Genomic DNA, 17,033 nt, shown 5'->3' with positions numbered 1-17,033 from the left:
ATTTGCAGAAAAGCACAAGTTTCAACCCTCACTGAAGTCTAAAGGCTAAGACAATCTATCTATCTATCTATCTATCTATCTATCTATCTATCTATCTATCTATCTATCTATCTATCTATCTATCTATCTATCTATCTATCTATCTATCTATCTATCTATCTATCTATCTATCTATCTATCTATCTCTATCTATCTATCTATCTATCTATCTATCTATCTATCTATCTATCTATCTAGCTATCTATCTATCTATCTATCTATCTACTGTATCTATCTATCTATCAAATTTCCAAATAGATTTAATTACGTGTAGATAAGGAGAGAATACTATACTTGCTCAATGTAACAAGTGTAACATAACAAACAATCCCAAAATTCCCATAGTTCATAGCATTGCCGGTCTGTGTTCAGTGCTGTAAATGGATTTATTTTCATAATGTTCATGATAAAGTGTGTTCATGTTCTGCTTTCTATGCCCTAACACTGAGACAGTCCATGAAACAGAGACTTACCTCTGACATAGAGATTGGCTGGAGTGGAGTAACGTGTCCCATCGCTGTTGGTCGCCACGCACTCGTACTTGCCCTGGTCCGACTCCTCGCTCATCTCGATCTGGAGTGCACCTGGATGACAATGAGAGACGGCAGGAAGTGGACAGATATGAAGGGATGGGGGAGGAAAGAGTCACATAGAAACACAGAAGAAGAGTGATCACACGGAGAATACAAAACGGTTTTACATTCAACTAAATCTATCAAGTATGAATAGGTTTCATTATGTTGAGGTTTCAATAAAACAAATCAAGACTTCCTCAAAAAAGAGATATTAAATATCATCAGCAAATGGTCCAAAACATGAACCACTTTTGTGATTGAGAATTGTAAAAAATACCAAAAAGAAAAAGCAGATATTCCAGAAAAGGGAGCAGTCTTCATGCACGGCACAACCAAACAAACCACGCATCCAAAATGTGAAGAAATCTTGCCACAATAAAATGGCATTCTCTGGGCTGAAAATTGAGATAAGCTGTATTAGGGGTAATACATGTGTACCCTTATGGATCCACCAGTGGGATCAGGAGTGTGATGTCATTTGAAACACAGCCAATAAGGAGGTAAAGACATCATGTGACCTCAGGCCAAGGCCAACAGTTTAAAAAATGGAACGACATACGCAAAGCCTTGGGAAGGGACCGCTGTGCTCACACTCCCTGAAATCAGAAAAACTGTCAAAAAAGTCAACCAGAGCTTCCTTTAAAGATGGTGTGGGTGAGGCAAAAAAGCGCCCACAAAAACTTTATCAAAAAAGTGGTTGTTTGGGGCTTTTTATCAGGAATGAGAGAAAAGAGAAATGATAAAAAACATGAGTGGATGTCGGTGTCTGGTTGTGTGTACGTGTTTGTGAGTCGTGTTGCCAGCTGGACTTTTCAGCCTGAGTGAATAACAGCTGGGAGGGAAAACAGAACCGGGACGTTTGATTGGGCAAAATCCAGACACGGTAGAAACAAGAGGCAAGAGTCAAACTCAGGCCAAGACCCGCCAAAAAATTGAAGAAAAAAATGGGACATAAAAATGGGGGGAGAAAAAAATAAACAATTTGAGGTGAAAGTCTGAGATTGCTTTGTCACCTCAAAATGAAAAATAAAGAATAACTAGTTTTAGACACTTAATTGATGGAAATGTAAAGAAGCAATACAGACAAACGCTGTAATGAAAGATGAAGACAATAGAGAATGTATATTGCTTAATTCTTATTCCGTCTCTTGCACCTGCAGATCTGGATGAGTGTCAATATGACTAACTGTATTCTGGAGACAATTATGCCATCTAACTGGGAACATTTGCACTTATGTTAGCTTTAGGGAATGCCCGCTTGTTAGCTTAAAGCAACATAGAGTTTCTGTCAAATTGAACAACATGCTGATTCGCTTTAAAAAATCCTATGCCTCTAGTATTGATAGATACGATCCAAATTGAATGTAGCGTTGCTCTAAGGTGACTGGCAACGAAAGCAGAGTGCAGAGTCTGGAATGGAATCAGGCTAGTATGTTGTTGGTCCTCCCAGCAGTCTTACCTCGAATGGGCGTGCCACCTGAGTGAGCAATGAATGCACGAGATTAGAGAAGGAGAAGAAGAAGAGAATGTTAGTTCCACAAAAGGCGAAGGGGGGGCAGGAGAGGGATTCTGAAAGCAAAGACTGGGACGGGGACTTAAAATATAGATCTTGTATTGGAGAGTGAAAAACACGAGCCAGACAGAGTAAATAATGACAGGAGAAGAGGAGGATAGCTAGAGTGACAGAGCTATAAGGAGATAGCTTATCGATTCATCTTCATTGACTTTGCAGGGGCAGATGTGGCTATAGTAGTGTGCGTGTGCGAGGCCTCTTAAAGTAAGAGACTCCCCCTAATCATGTTCTGCCTACTTCAGAATATTCACTTTTAAATCTCTCAAGTAGAGACCCTCAAAGAGATTAGATTACTCTGATGTTTTTGGAACCAAAAAACCCCCAAAACAAACGCTTGCATATGTTAATGCCGCTCAAAAGGACAAGGTGAATTGTGTTTGTATTGATTTCAGTTTGTGGTGCTTCCTTCTAATATCCCTGACAATTGGGAAAGGTACGTGGATCTAAAGCCTCAGCGGTAAATGTCAGGTGGATGCGGCCCAAGAGAGCAAGACCTGAGTGTGTTTACAGAGCTGAAGAAACGGACTGAGATTGAGCCAATGAGGAGATAAAATACGCTGAAGACTAGGCTGTTAGCAGTAGCATCAGATCAGTTTGTTCCAGAGCCCAACTTCATGTGCCTTTAGATTGGGTCATTAGAATTAGCATTAATGTAAGAGAAAACAGACAGGCTATAAAATGTTCATGCTAATATTGTGTGTGTGTGTGTGTGTGTGTGTGTGTGTGTGTGTGTGTGTGTGTGTGTGTGTGTGTGTGTGTGTGCGTGTGTGTGTGTGTGCGTGTGTGCGTGTGTGCGTGTGTGCGTGTGTGCGTGTGTGCGTGTGCGTGCGTGTGTGTGTGTGTGTGTGTGTTTAAATAGTTATTCAGTGGGAAAAAAAATCTATATGCAGTCATGTTTTAAAGCAGTACTAAGTAACTTGATTAACCTTAATAAATCCTTTTCGTAGTCCCTCTGGGGGTAATACAAGTGTTAATGGAATGATTGGGGGAGCTAACTGTGGGCTAGCGCCACTTAAACAGTATTTAAAGCCAAGCTTGAGTGAAAAAAAATATCTCCATTGTATAATTGGATGCACAATATCCCTCTCTCCCTTTGTCTTTTCTGTCATAGTAGTATTTACTCTCACAGACAATTAATGAGTGAAAAACAGCAAGATGCCACAACACCTGCAGTGGTGCTTATGGCCTCTAGGGGCATGAGTTACTTAGTACTGCTTTACAACAGTTTAGACACTCTGAAACTTTGAATATTCCTCAGTGGGGCTTCAGTTGTTCATGTATATCTGGCCTAAATGAAGCTTAACACTATCCCCTAGTATACCGGTAATTCTGGTGGATAGATTTTCATGTTTTTCCAGTGCATGTTGCCTATACTGGACATTACATGCTCCTCACAACACCAGGTCTGGTCAGAAACCTGGTCGGCATTGATTTCCCTACAGTGGCTCCAGTGCAGGCCCAGCTAACAGTGTTCTAAACTTGATGGCCTATTGACTGGTAACTCTATACAGCAGAGTGGGGGGAGTAATGACAGAGACAGTGAGTTGAATCAGTGGGGGGAAGAGGAAGTAGGTGAGAGTTAGCGTTAATAACGTTAGGCGTGGAAAAGCCGGAGGTGCACAGGTGAAGGTGAGCTACCTCTAGGGTGACAAGTGGATTTTTTTTTTTACATGTCTCTATGTGTCCAAAGGTATTTTAGACTGACAATGTGCATTTGAGCTATTTGTAATACCGTAGCTGGGTGACTGTTAGTTAAGTGCATGCCAATTTTGAAAAGGTGGAGGACGCCAGCAGCGGCAACAGTTGAAGCATTAGTGAAGAAGTAAGAGAAGTGGGCAGTGAGGCTGTGGGCCTGGGAAAAGACAAACTTACCAAAGGATTCTGTAGTTATAAAGATACAGAGAGAAAAGAAACAGCACAGACAGGGCATTACATTTGGTTGAGTTGAAACATTTTTGAAAAGCAACATCTTGAAATATTACCCCTCAACTTGTTACTTACTTGTCTTTATAGTCGGCTATGGCAGTTTACAGTTTTTTAAAGTTTTTTTTTTTTAGCAGAAACAGTATATTGAAAAATGCAAGTAGGGGTAATGTGCACCAGGGATAAGGAGGACAATTGAAAAGGGGCAGAGGCAAAGGTTTTCTCTTTGAAAGAAGCCAGAGAGTTGCGTGTGTCCGATCACAGAACAAAGTCAGGACTTGTGAAAGGAAGGGTTGTTGAAAGCAAGTTTGGAAATTTGGATATTACACACTACTGTGGCTTCACAAAAACACATACCAGACCAAAGTGACAAGAAGAGTAACTGCGTATTTATGTACTCTTCAAGTTTAAATGCATGGGACATATTATAGTCCTGCACAAGAGAAGTTTGAGAACAAATAGAGGTTATTTGTTGTTTGGTCACAGCAGTGAGCTATCTTTGGGAAGCCATTCCCACAATACGTGCCACCATCACGTAGATTTACCTTGCAAAGAGAGAGAGAAAAAAAACCCACACTCATTTGAGATTAAACGAGATGTGGGGCACACCGATGTGAGCCGCTGTCAGTACAAATATTTTATAATGTTTTTTAACTGCATGCAAAGTGAAATCCTTCGTGATGGTGATAAGAGCGGGAAGACCTCAGAGAGTTCGAAAAGAAATAAAATGGGAAGAAAAAGTTTACTATACAGGGCTTTGAGGAAGTTTAGAAGGGGTTTGGCAATCATACACAGTCAACTAATACTACAGCAGCGGCAGAGAGGGGCAGCCAGTAACCACAGTAAGATCAGTAAGGACTAAGAGGAGGTGAACACGGGCCAGAAAATAACCCATGGAATGTACTTAGGAACTGAAAAATAAGACAGTGAGTGGGGATAACAGCGAGTGGCTTCAAGAAGTGCACAAAAGGCGGGAGTTCGGGAGCAGACCTTTAGCTGGAGATAAAAGCACAGGACTGAAAAGAAAAGGGCAAAGAATGGGGGCATAAGTGCAGTGATTACCTGAGCGGAGCTGCTTAATACGGCCATTGTTGTTGGAAGTGTTGACCGGCAGAAAGTCTTTGAACCAGGTTATTTCTGGGTCGGGGTTACCGCTGGCGGCGCAGAGCATGGTGGCAGTCCGAGAGCGCTCCACCACTTTGAGCTGGGGGCCCATGTCTATTGTGGGGAAACCTGCTGGCAGCTGGTCCTCTGTGGAGAACAAAGACAGCAGGTTAGGATAGATGGATAAGAAACCACTGGAGACACAAAGACATTATTTTGGAGACTGCAAAATGTTCACCTCCAGTCAGATGGGAGTTTCACATCATTATTTTGCTAATGTTTTGCAATACATGTTTGGTCACACAGGACATGTAAATCTTGAATCACTGTATGATTTAATTGTAACAGCCAGAAATATGGTGGACATCTTAAAATAATAAAAATAAATAAATAAAACGTACAATGACTAACCACTATAGTGTCAATGTTATTAACTGTGATTTAAAGCTGCCCCCAGCTATCCTCTTGGAATATGGCAAAGTAAACATTTTGATATTTATTAATAGGGAGGTGTGGAGCTCGTCTCTGCTTCTGCAGGACGAAGTTAACCCGCTGTTTCGAAGGTGGTGCATCGAGGGCTGATGGCGGCTCGAAGCCCTAGATAAAATGAGTCCTTCAAAGCCAACGAGTTTGAAGTAGGTAAGTAGATGTTTGGTAGGTGCCACACTGTTTCATATTTGTGAATTTCGTGCACCTTTTGTTTACAGAGAAATTTGGCCACTTCAGAAAGCTTTGTGAATTTGACTAACAATTCTCCCAAAACTTCTAGTGGTACTTATAAATCTCTTTAGAAAACCTTCATGAATGAGGCTCAATATTCCTAGGTTTTGGTAAAAAAACAGACACAATGCATTTAAAAAAAAAGAATCTTAGTTTAATGGTTTAAGTCAATATATAAGTCTTAGAAACACTATTCAAGTAACTTCTTTTTATACTTCCTTTTCATGGCAGTCAATCAAGCAGGACACCTTTGTGCGGCGCCAATCAAATGGGAATTCATGCCCATCCGAGGCAGTTAAATCAAACATGAAGAGTCATTCCAGTGCGATAAGAGAAATCAAAGGCACCTAGTCTATCCCATTCAACTAAAGTGGCAGACTTAAGAAGAGAGGAGGGAGCCACGCGTCAAAGAGGTGTGGGATCAAAGCCATCTAAACTCAAACAGAAAAAAAGCCCATGTATTCAGAAGCTGAATCAAAAATGTACAGAGCAAATTGGCTTTTCCAAACAAATTCACAAGACAAATTCAGGAAGTGGTAGGATGGGGGGAGTTAAAAGCAGGACATGTTAAAATCGTGACATCCTGTATCTTGTATTTGATCTACAATGGCGTCAGTTTGAATTTTTCCCTAATTTTTTTTTTATAACATAATCCCTTGCGTCCATGCCGACCACACTGAGCCTCATTAACGGGAAATCCTAGCGCTGAGGCTCGCCATGGAGTTGCTAATTCTGGTAGTGGGCCATCGAACCGTAGCCGTCGGTCCGTGAGACACACACCAGACCAGCCTGTGCGGCCTTTTAACGGCTCCAATTTCAATCAATCCTGCAGCCGACAAAATGGAAACACGGACATAATAAACCAGGAGGACAAAACGACGAGGAGGTGTTTGGTGTGTGCAAGTGGTGAGAAAAAAAATGCAATTGGATAGATAGGGGTGACAGAGAGGGAAGCAGAGTCAGAGGCAAATAGACAGAAAGATAAGGAGCGCACAAGGGAACATACGGCACAACAATCCTGATTCTCTCGCCTTACATTATGCAAACGCTTACTTCAAAGACAGACCCTCGTAGGCAGCAATAATGCATTCTATTTCATCTACCTGGGGTGGGACACATTCAGGACGCAGTTAGAAGTCGGCACTCGGGGAGCATGCATCTAAAGGCTTTTTCATTTATTCAAGTTATCACAAGTGCATAAAGTAAAGATGCAATGATGTGTAAAGAAGGAATATATTTGGAATGTATGAAGTCAAGTTTTAAGAGCCAGCTGTAGAAAATAACTTTATGAGATCAGTGTAATTGCACAAGAAGTACAGGTGCTTGAAGTTGTGAAATTAGAAGTAATAAAAGTAGCAAAAGCTGGGCGGCTGCAGCCGTTGGGGAAGCCTGCGGCTCTGAATGCAGGACACCGTGTCAGCCTCGGCGTCGTGATATTCTGGCTCTTTTGGTTATATCTCTCCCTCTACACTTCCTTTCACACTATAGCATTATGTCTAATAAAACCAGCTGGTATTGGCAAGTACTTGTTTGTATTGTTAATCTTACTTTATAGTCTAAGCACTTCACGTACAGTCAGGTAATATCATGAAACTTGAAATAATTGTCCGATCCCTGATTCTCTAATTGAGTTTTGCATCAGCACATGAGCAGCTCTGGTTTATCTGTCATAAAGGGCAGGTGTAAGTGACACTGACATGTGTTAGGACACTGTGTGTGAGATGGGAAGGAGCAGTAGAACAGTTAAGCAGCCCGGAGGTCAGAGCAGATGTGAAACCCTACTCTCCCTGTTGTTGACGGAGCTTTCCACAGTGCTCTGTTTCGTTTGGACGCTCTCCCACTTCACTCTTTCCACTGTCAGACCTCCAGATAATTTCACAGCTCATAGAGAAGCTCCCATCGTGTAATCATGGGAACCACTGACTCTGAACACACTCTTCTTTATACAAGGCGGCAAAATGAAATTGACAAAACAACATGCTGGGTTTTTCAATTGTAAATCTAAATGTGTGTGACTGGTTTCTTCATGGGAACCAATGCATGAGCTGGCCACGTTATTACAGCCCTAAATGATGTTCAGGCGGAAAGACCAAATGCACTTGGGAGGCCAAAGCTGTTGCTGTCAATCAGAGCAAATAAAAATATCAGAAAAATAATTAGAACAACACCCAGCTTTCTTGCCTGGCCAGAGTCAGACTGACCAAACATTTTATACAAAGACTATAGTCTTGGGCCGGGCAAGTCTTTGGATGCTATATGCTTTCTCACCAGGTACTCAAGCTTTCTGCCTCTAGGGCATGTGTTTGGCGAGTCTGTGAATGGCTGTCAGTCAGTGTCCCTGTGTCACCCCTGTGATTAACTGGCCATTGCCCATATCATGTCAAAGCGCTATATCTCAAAGAATGTGTATGTGCAAGCACAAGGCACAAGTTGGATTATGTGTCGACTCTTGCCGAAGGACAATATGCACTGGTGGGAGCGGAGATTGAACCGCCAATTTTCGGATTAGTGTGTGAACCCTCTGTGACTGAGTCACCTGTGACCCCAAGAGAAAAAAGAAAGAATTAATAAGTCTACTTCTGTGCCCTCACATAATCCCTTCTCTGGAACACCATACAGTTATTAATTGAAGCCGTAGTACGCCTAATCTATCATAGTATAAGTATAAAAGCAAAGCCATTACTACAGACCTCACCTTTTCAAGTTGGTAACCTCCTCTAGAATCATTCAAAAGGACACACGCTTAACTTTTAGCGACACATGAATTATACAGTACCTGGCTGTAGGTTGGACCCGGCGGCCCATAATAGTTCATTATTATTTCAGCCACTGCCAATCACAGCCATTTACTGCAAGCCAAGATTTCAATTAGACTGGTACTAATCCCCAGTAATTAAGCCTGCTGACCTTAACACTGGATCCCTCCTGTCAGACAGTCAGCCAGTCAACCAATGGAGCTACAGGGGAGATAGGATTGACACCGCTCTGTGTGTGTGGTTTGGTGAGTGTGTGCATGAATTTTGTAGCTGACATTTGAACAGACAGTCTATCAGGGGCTATTAGCTGCTCCCAGGTGGCCTCTTATTCATCCATTACACAATGACTCCTTGGAGAAGCAGAAAGAGGCTAATCACTACATAAAAGACAGACTGACTTAGATTGAGGATACATTTGTCAAGAGTGGCACAACGTCTAAGACAGGTGTTTGTGGACGCTCGCGTGGCTTTGACAGATTTAGAAAGGAAAGTGGCTTCCTTCAAGAAAAGCAGGAATCAAAAATAGATGCGGGAGATGCATGGATGAGTGCGCGTACAGATGCGCACGCACAAGGCCGCACAGGCGGGAGAGACGGCGGGAGACGGGCAGAATTCAGGATGGATCGAGCGGAACAGGGAAGACGCAAAGAGTGGTTGGGGTATGAATAATTTACAAGGAACTGCGTGTCGGACTACGAGCAAGTGCAGAAAGAAGGGGAGAAAAACATGGGAAAGTGGAAAATGGAGAAAGATAGACTAAACAGAAGGAGGAAGTGGAGGGTGTTAAGTGAGAACGCAGATGTGTTTTATGCTTTAGAGAGAAGTAACAGGAGAACAATGGTCAGGCGTCCTTCCCTCATGTACTGTGAAGGCAGGCAATGTGATTATCCACACTCCAGCAGTCTCGCTCCAACCACCGGTACATAATGTTCTCCTAATGGACTCCACTAACACTAACATCACTATCTGCATTAATGGACTTTGGCTCACACTATCGCAGCCATCCATCCAGGATTACACTGACGTACACACACTTCACACAGGCTCCCTCATTTCTTTGAGGCTTTCAGAAACATTGGTAAAAGGGTGAATTTGCGGTACCAAAAATGTGTTTTCTATCTGAAGAATGCTTTTGAGGATTGCTGAGTTTAACTTTTGTCTTTACAGTCAAGTACATGTTTTGTCTTGCTTCGTTTGAAGAGCACATGCAGCATATGACCATATTATATGATATTTGCATATATACTGTATGTCCCCAAAAATATATAAAACATGTACCTCGTAGCACGTTGAGCCTGGTGGTAGCGGTTAATTCTCCTCCAGAGTTGGAGGCGTGACATTCGTAAACAGCCTCGTCTCTGGGCGTCCTCAGGGGCTGGATTCTCAGTACAGAGCCAGAGCCATCGTCAAACTCGATCACCTGGAAAGGAAGTCGAGGAATGGGCAAAATGACAACTACCCATAAAAAGAATAGCATTATAAATATCATTAATTAAGGTACTTTTTGACAATGTACTTGCAATGGATAATTCAATATTTCAATATGTTCAATATGAAATCCCACAGAATTCCTCAGACAAGCCAGAATAAAACCAGACACCGACTTCATGTATTTTTTTGATGAGAGAATAATGTGGTTTAAAGGTCAAAAAAGTCCATATAACCAACTGTAAGCCCTTTAATATTCACAGATTTGGATTCCGATTGAGGAGATGATTTTGGACGACCGAAATCCAATAATACCAAATCGCACGCCAGCTGTGCCAGGCTGGACAGCGACGGGATATAGTGTGTACCAGGTGGATTAAAAAAAATAAAGAGTCTCCCTTGGTGAAAACGGGCGGGGAAGCCGACTTATTAAAGTGGAAGAGCACCTTTAGCTTAGGGTGCTGCGAGCGAGGAGGGAGAGAAGATCGTTCGACACCTCACTGTGAGAAGCACTTGTGGAGGTGGAGAACTAAATCAAAGGTCAGAGCTGTGGGGGAACTAATAAGACCGATCATATAAGAGCCTCACATAGACTGGCCCACGGCACCGGCTGACTTATGAAGAGAGTGTGAGCGAGAGCACTACAATCACAAGCATAACCTTTGCCGCACAAATGAAGACAGTAAGTAATTCAACTAAATAAAAAGACAATGTTTTCGGTGTTGTTTGTAGGATGAAGTGGGATTAATGACTGGACTATTTTGTTTATGATTCCAAAGACACAGTGTAAGGGTCTGTATAGCTGGTGTCTTTTGTGTAATGATCAAAATGATCAAAGAGGCAGGTATCGAACTAATGTGGTCATACCGCCTTTGCGATGCCCAATCCCGTCAGACCTAGGAAGCTAAGCAGGGAAGGGCCTGGTCAGTACTTGGATGGGAGACCGTTTAGTAACACCAGGAAGCCTAGCGAATGTAGTGAGGGAGTGGTTGGTGGTAGTCGGAGGGGCCGATGGCGCAGACTGGTTGCCTCGCTTCAGTCAGTCTACCCCAGGGCAGCTGTGGCTACAATAGTAGCTTACTACCACCAAGTATGGAGTGAATGAATAATGCAATGTAAAGCGTCTTTGAGTGTCTAGAAAAGCGCTATATAAAACCGATGCATTATTATTATTATTATAATGTTCTGGTTCATTTTTATGAAGGAGCTCATGGAGCTTTAAAACGAGTCCTCCCACAACCTCCTAGGCCTTAGGGGAACAGAGAAACATTGCAATGAAAATTGGTTAGCTTAGAGTTTGTTAAATACAAGTTTCTATACTGAATTCATTTTGAAGCACAGAACCTGGAGAATTTAATCGTTGAGTTAGTTTTAACCTTCACAATTGCATTTATGATTGCTGTGCAAAATGCCGTCGCGAGCAACAGTAAGCTAGTGCTAACGACAGGATGCTAATGCTAACGGCAACTGATCAAAGCTGTGACAGAAACTATGATTGAATCATCTAAAGTAATCAAATAAAAATGGCCACAGCTGGAGCGGCCAAGTATTTATGTATTTACATTATTATAGATATTTGGAAAAATCGGTCAAAAATATTGGTCAATAATATCGGCTGAGCAAATCGACATCAGCCAATAAAAATCCCCCAAAATCGACATCGGCCTGAGAAAAACCCATATCGGTCGACCTCTACCCTGGAGGGAACAAAAACCTCATACTCCTAAGTATGTATAAAAATTAGTATGTACAAATTTGCAATGTTCGACACAGCCAACTTTTTCAATAAAAGGGTAAAAAACGGAGAAAATGCGTACTAAATCGTGTGCAACAGCAAAGAAGCACAATACTGAAAAATGACAACTATAAAATGAGGAGTCAGTGTGTAATAGGTATGAGTCATCATTGTAATTGTGAGTAATAATGGGTGTTTGCACAAGAAATGAGAATCCACTATGTCACTACTGTGGATTGGAGGCCTATTTTCCACTCTATTTTTTGTGTTTATTGCTGTTATTTTCATGAAAACATGTTTTCGAAAGGAAACAACCCCGAAAAGAAAAAGCCACGGTTAACATGTGGTTCTGGTTTATTCTTTCTTCCACTGTTTTAATAACAACAATCAATAAACTTGTCAGTCTTTTGGGGGAGAGACTATTTACATCTGTCCAGGGACCACAGATGAAAAATAGCTTTTTTGGCCAATTCTGGTGCATTTACGGATATGTTTATTAATGAACAATGTCCCTCTCAAATAAATAAATAAATAAATAAACTTCAACTGAATCTCTGTTTTGGGACGTGAACCAGCATACACTTATGCAGCACGCAGCCCTGGGATAAGCACCGTGAGGTCAACACACCAAAATAACACACGTAAAGTTGCAGACAAAGTTGGGTTTGCATGAGTACTGTACCTCAAATCTCTGGCTGCTGACTTTTTTGCCTTTCTTGTTCCAGACAATCTTGGGCTGCGGGTCCCCGGTGGCCTGGCACACGAATGAAGCCACGCCCCCCTGGACTCCTGTCTGGTCTTCCGGGGTTCGCGTGAATCTGGGAGGCGCTGAGGAACCACAAAAATGAGATAAGGTTATTCCAGGATAGACAATGAGCAGAAGAGTGGAGAGAGATTTGAAATCTTGCAATGGTAATAGATTAGAGTTTAAAGACTCGGAATGAAAGCTGGGTAGTGTTACATCTTTTTCCAATACTGATACTTAAATGATACTTGGTTTTCAATACCGATACCTGAGCAGTACCTTTCGATACTTTTTTACGATACCTATATGAAAATATTTGTCATCCAGAACCAGAACAAGATGCGCAAATTTACAATATCGGGTTCAGCTCCACGGTGAACCCGAACATTGTGGCAAAAATGAGTAAAATTGTGTGTAAAAAAACATGTGGCAAAAAAAGAAGAAATTGAGGAAAATGGGGGGAAATTTGAGTAAAAATAAGAAAGAAAAAAATGTGAAGAATTGGGGCAAAAATGAAAAATAAATAAATGAATACTGTAATAATAATAATGATGCTGTGCCAGGAGCCTACAGACATAAAAACTTGGATCTAAAGAAATAAGATTTTTTTTTTGGTACCTGCTTTCGATACTTTCATTTTTTTATACCTGTAGTACCTAAACCTTTTCCCCCGATACCATACTGGTATCATTTAACGGTGCCCAGCCCTACTTGGAATCCAACCCAAGATTCTCAAACTTAAAGGTAGTGACAGGTCTGGGATTAACATTTTTTTAATCATATATATATAATGTAAATAATATAATAATACTTGGTAGTACTCTGGTAACTCTGTCTTCCACAAACATACACTCGAGGATATTGTGCATGAGTAACTATATTCCCCTAATCCAGTTAACCTCATGACCCTCTAGATTGAAGCATTTCACCTCTGACCTTTATAAATTCACTATTTGATCTTTGAAACTTAGCAGACTCTGAACAGTTGTGATTTCTAGGTTTCAAGGGCTGATGTGGACTTACTACTACTACTGTATAGAATATATCCAAGAGATTGTTCGACATGGGATTGTTTTACAGTGGCTGTATTTAAAGGCAATCTCTTTGTGGCTCTATGCACTGTCCCTCTCTGTCCTGTACCACCAAAGGAGCTTAATATTTCTGTGCCATAAAGGATTTATAAAGACTTACTCCTGACATGACCACTAAAGCCCCTCGTTCTCAGGACGCCAACAATATCATAACCACGGCCTCCGCTAGATTGTGACATCATGACATCAAAAAGATTCGGCACGTCAGTCACGGAACGTCACCACCAGTTGGCATAATGGAATTCCAGCCAAACCAGAAAATCCCTACTTAAGGGCTTACTGCCAGACGCTCTGACAAAGGGAGAGAAATTGCTTTTTGCTGTTTAAAAAGGAGGTAGGGAGAGAGGGAGGGAAGCTAAGCTGTTCAGAGCAAGAGGGAGAGAGGGAGAGAAAAGAGGGAGTGTTAGTGAAAAAAGGAGGGGCAGAACATAGGAGAAACTGGAGGGATGAAGACAACAAATGATTGGGACAGATGGAGAGGAGGATGAGTAAGAAGATGCATGGACAGAGGGGAATCTGACAGATCACGGGCTGGACACAGTGAGCAGATGCACTGGAAAACACGGTCAGAGAGCCTCAAGCTGCCCGTCGGCCTCCACACCTCACTGGCCCGCAGCCAGATCACCTCCGCAGCAGCAGAACTGTGTGGATGTGCACAAGGCGTTGAGGTGTGCATGCGGCGGACGGTACCCGCCAGCTTTCACACGCTGGATACAAGTAAACGCAAATTTGTATCATTAGAGGTAGATTTGCTTCAGTAAGAACAATTCAGCGACGATTCATCACAATAAAATAACTGACTCAACATAGCGACCAAGACCTGAACTAGAGACAATTAAAAACCTTGGACACCTTACAATGACGGTCCTTTATAAACCCCTGCTTTGTTTTCCTAATCAGAATAGAAACATCATTATGCATTTTTTTCTACAACAATATTCATTTTATTTATTTTGCCTGTGCATAGCGCTGCAGAGGGAGAGTGGAGAGATGAGGAGCGGGACGAATCACCCTCTTAATCCTCGTGCTAATCTCTCCCACAAAACAAATGAAAAGTGTAAAGCCAGCAGAGCCGTACTAAAAGGCACTGTAGATCTTACAATTGCTTTTTTCTTTTTTATCCGGAGCCCTTCCCTTTATCTTCCCTGCCCCATATATCTCATGTTTAATTGTCTTAGGTCTCGCTTTTTCATATTTCATCTATGAACACGCCTCGTAATTCTTCACCAGTGCACATGTATCCTCCTTCGCAGCTGCTCCTGCTTTCATCCAGCGCTTGTTCCTCTTTCTCCATCTCCTCCCTCTGTCTCAGGGGAGTTACATAAGTCTTCCTGTCACTTTGACTGGTTTAATGAGGAAGGGGGAGATGCAACCGTATGCTCTTTACTCAACCATACTCCTCTCCTCCCAAGTCTTTATCAAGGCATTACATCCTTAGTTATTCATCTTAGCTTTGTTTTGGGAGTGCTACCTCAAATGCCTTGTTTCTGAGCCCTCGCCATAAACCAGTGGCAGTCTGGTGTAGCGTCAGGAACCACTCTCCACCTATCGTAATAAGCCACAGCCCAAATATAAATATTAATTTCAACTCCTCTGAGAAAACTACTTCTCGGTGGCACTATATTTGTGAAGCCTCTCATTTGTCCAGGGAGTATTCATCATAGTAAAGCTTAACTCATCCACCCCAGTTCAGTCGCCGATTTAAAGGGACTATAAAGAGTTCAAAAAAGTTGAAATTTTGTATTTTCCTCCCCCTACATGTTCCAGCAATGTCCTAATGTGTAGAATGAGCCCAGACCTATTCACCACAACTGCCTAAAATCCTGCACCGTCACTCAAAAAGTTGTTACTTCGGGCTTAATATAGAAGGTGCAATTACACGTATGACCTGAGGTGGCACTGGCAGTAGTGAATATAAAATGGCCAACTTGCATCTAGCCCCTTTAACTACTGCTATAGAGGACACTCAAACTGCATGTTAGGGAGTGGGGCGACAGTTGCGCAGATGGTAGAGCAGGTTGTTTCATGACCGGAAGGTCAGGGTTTGATTCCCACCTCCTGAAAGTGTACACTGTCGTTGTGTCCTTGGGCAAGACACTTTACCCACATTGCCTCCAGTGTCTGCGTACATTGGTGTATGAATGGGTGAGTGGATCCTTGCTGTAAAGCGCTTTGAGTGCCTAATGTAGGTGGAAAAGCGCTATATAAATTGAGACCATTTACCATTTACTTTATTTTATTAGGGAAATTTGCCCTTTGTCCTCTCCATTTGACCCACTCTTTGATGCTGCAACCAGTATGGCGCATACAAACCAAGGTACTGGTGCTACAAGTTGTCAACACACCCACTATGTAACACACAAATAACTAGGGTTGAACCGATATTTCCGGCCAAAATCGGCCAATTAAAATGCCGATATCATCAAAACCGAAATTGCATTGGAAAGAGCCCAGTCAGAGCTTTAAAATGAGCCTTCCTCTGAAGAACCTACTAAACATGAATATACAGCGCTCCCTGCAGTCACCGTTCAACACCGACACATTTAGAGGCTTCATACACAGGATTATAGACCAGACATTATAAAAATCGGTCTCAGCCAGAGAAAAAAACATTATTGGCCTTTGTTAGATATATTTTGATCATTGCAACCTTTACTATATCAGTATATGTTAAGCTATAGGCTATTTGAGAGATAAAAAACACCCATCCAATTAAATTACTTAAAATATTGGCCTATATATCGGCTATCCGCCAGGCCAACCCCCTTCATATCGGTATCGGACCCCTAAAATCCATATCGGTTGGGCCCATCAATCATTAATACATACACATAAACCAGGAGCTTCTTAAATTGAGAAATACTTAACCATTTAGAGAAAAAAGTACCCAAGTATCTTGATACTGTTCAACCCATCCACCCCGAAGACCATTTGCCAAGATAATCAGAATCTTCTGGATTCCTGCTGACTATGGATTAAGTCTTGACATTTAGGTCAGAAGATGTATGGCTTTGAGTCTTACAGTTGCCTCCAATATTGTGGCTCTTTTTGAAAAACACATATATGTAATAAAATTAAGCATTCAAGAAAACACTATGCACTTGACAAAATCATTCTCCTCTTGTGGGAGTCACCAAAGATGGAAAAGAAAGAAGTGTAGTGAGTTGCAGAGCGATTAAGAAGGAATTACTGCAAGTTATTGGTGTGTGTGTGTGTGTGTGTGTGTGTGTGCGTGTGTGTGTGTGTGTGTGTGTTTGTGTGTGTTTAAGAGTGTGTCTAAATGTTAAGAGAGTATGGCCTACATAAAGGTCAATATAGAGTTGCAACAGATGGCAAGGATTACA

General features: G+C 41.8%; 1 protein-coding gene across 16 annotated transcripts in view; it reads right to left on the bottom strand.

Annotated features, from left to right (window-relative positions):
- The window catches only part of ptprdb (protein tyrosine phosphatase receptor type Db), a 125,087-nt gene that overhangs the window by 37,461 nt on the left and 70,593 nt on the right, over positions 1-17,033 (bottom strand). For 13 of the 16 annotated variants that reach the window (XM_079554408.1, XM_079554403.1, XM_079554416.1 and 10 more), the window contains 5 exons: positions 12,536-12,681; positions 9,969-10,110; positions 5,173-5,361; positions 2,074-2,091; positions 513-623 (listed from right to left, as the gene is read on the bottom strand). In XM_079554408.1, the coding sequence (XP_079410534.1) occupies positions 513-623; positions 2,074-2,091; positions 5,173-5,361; positions 9,969-10,110; positions 12,536-12,681 (606 nt within the window). The remainder of the gene's footprint in view (positions 1-512; positions 624-2,073; positions 2,092-5,172; positions 5,362-9,968; positions 10,111-12,535; positions 12,682-17,033) is intronic. The other 3 variants (XM_079554415.1, XM_079554418.1, XM_079554410.1) reach the window with 1 other exon arrangement.

This window comes from Gobius niger (genome assembly GCF_951799975.1).
Source record: "Gobius niger genome assembly, chromosome: 3".
Lineage (NCBI taxonomy): Eukaryota > Metazoa > Chordata > Actinopteri > Gobiiformes > Gobiidae > Gobius > Gobius niger.
Note: the sequence above shows the minus strand (reverse complement) of the source record. Positions and strands in the feature narration are given on the sequence as shown.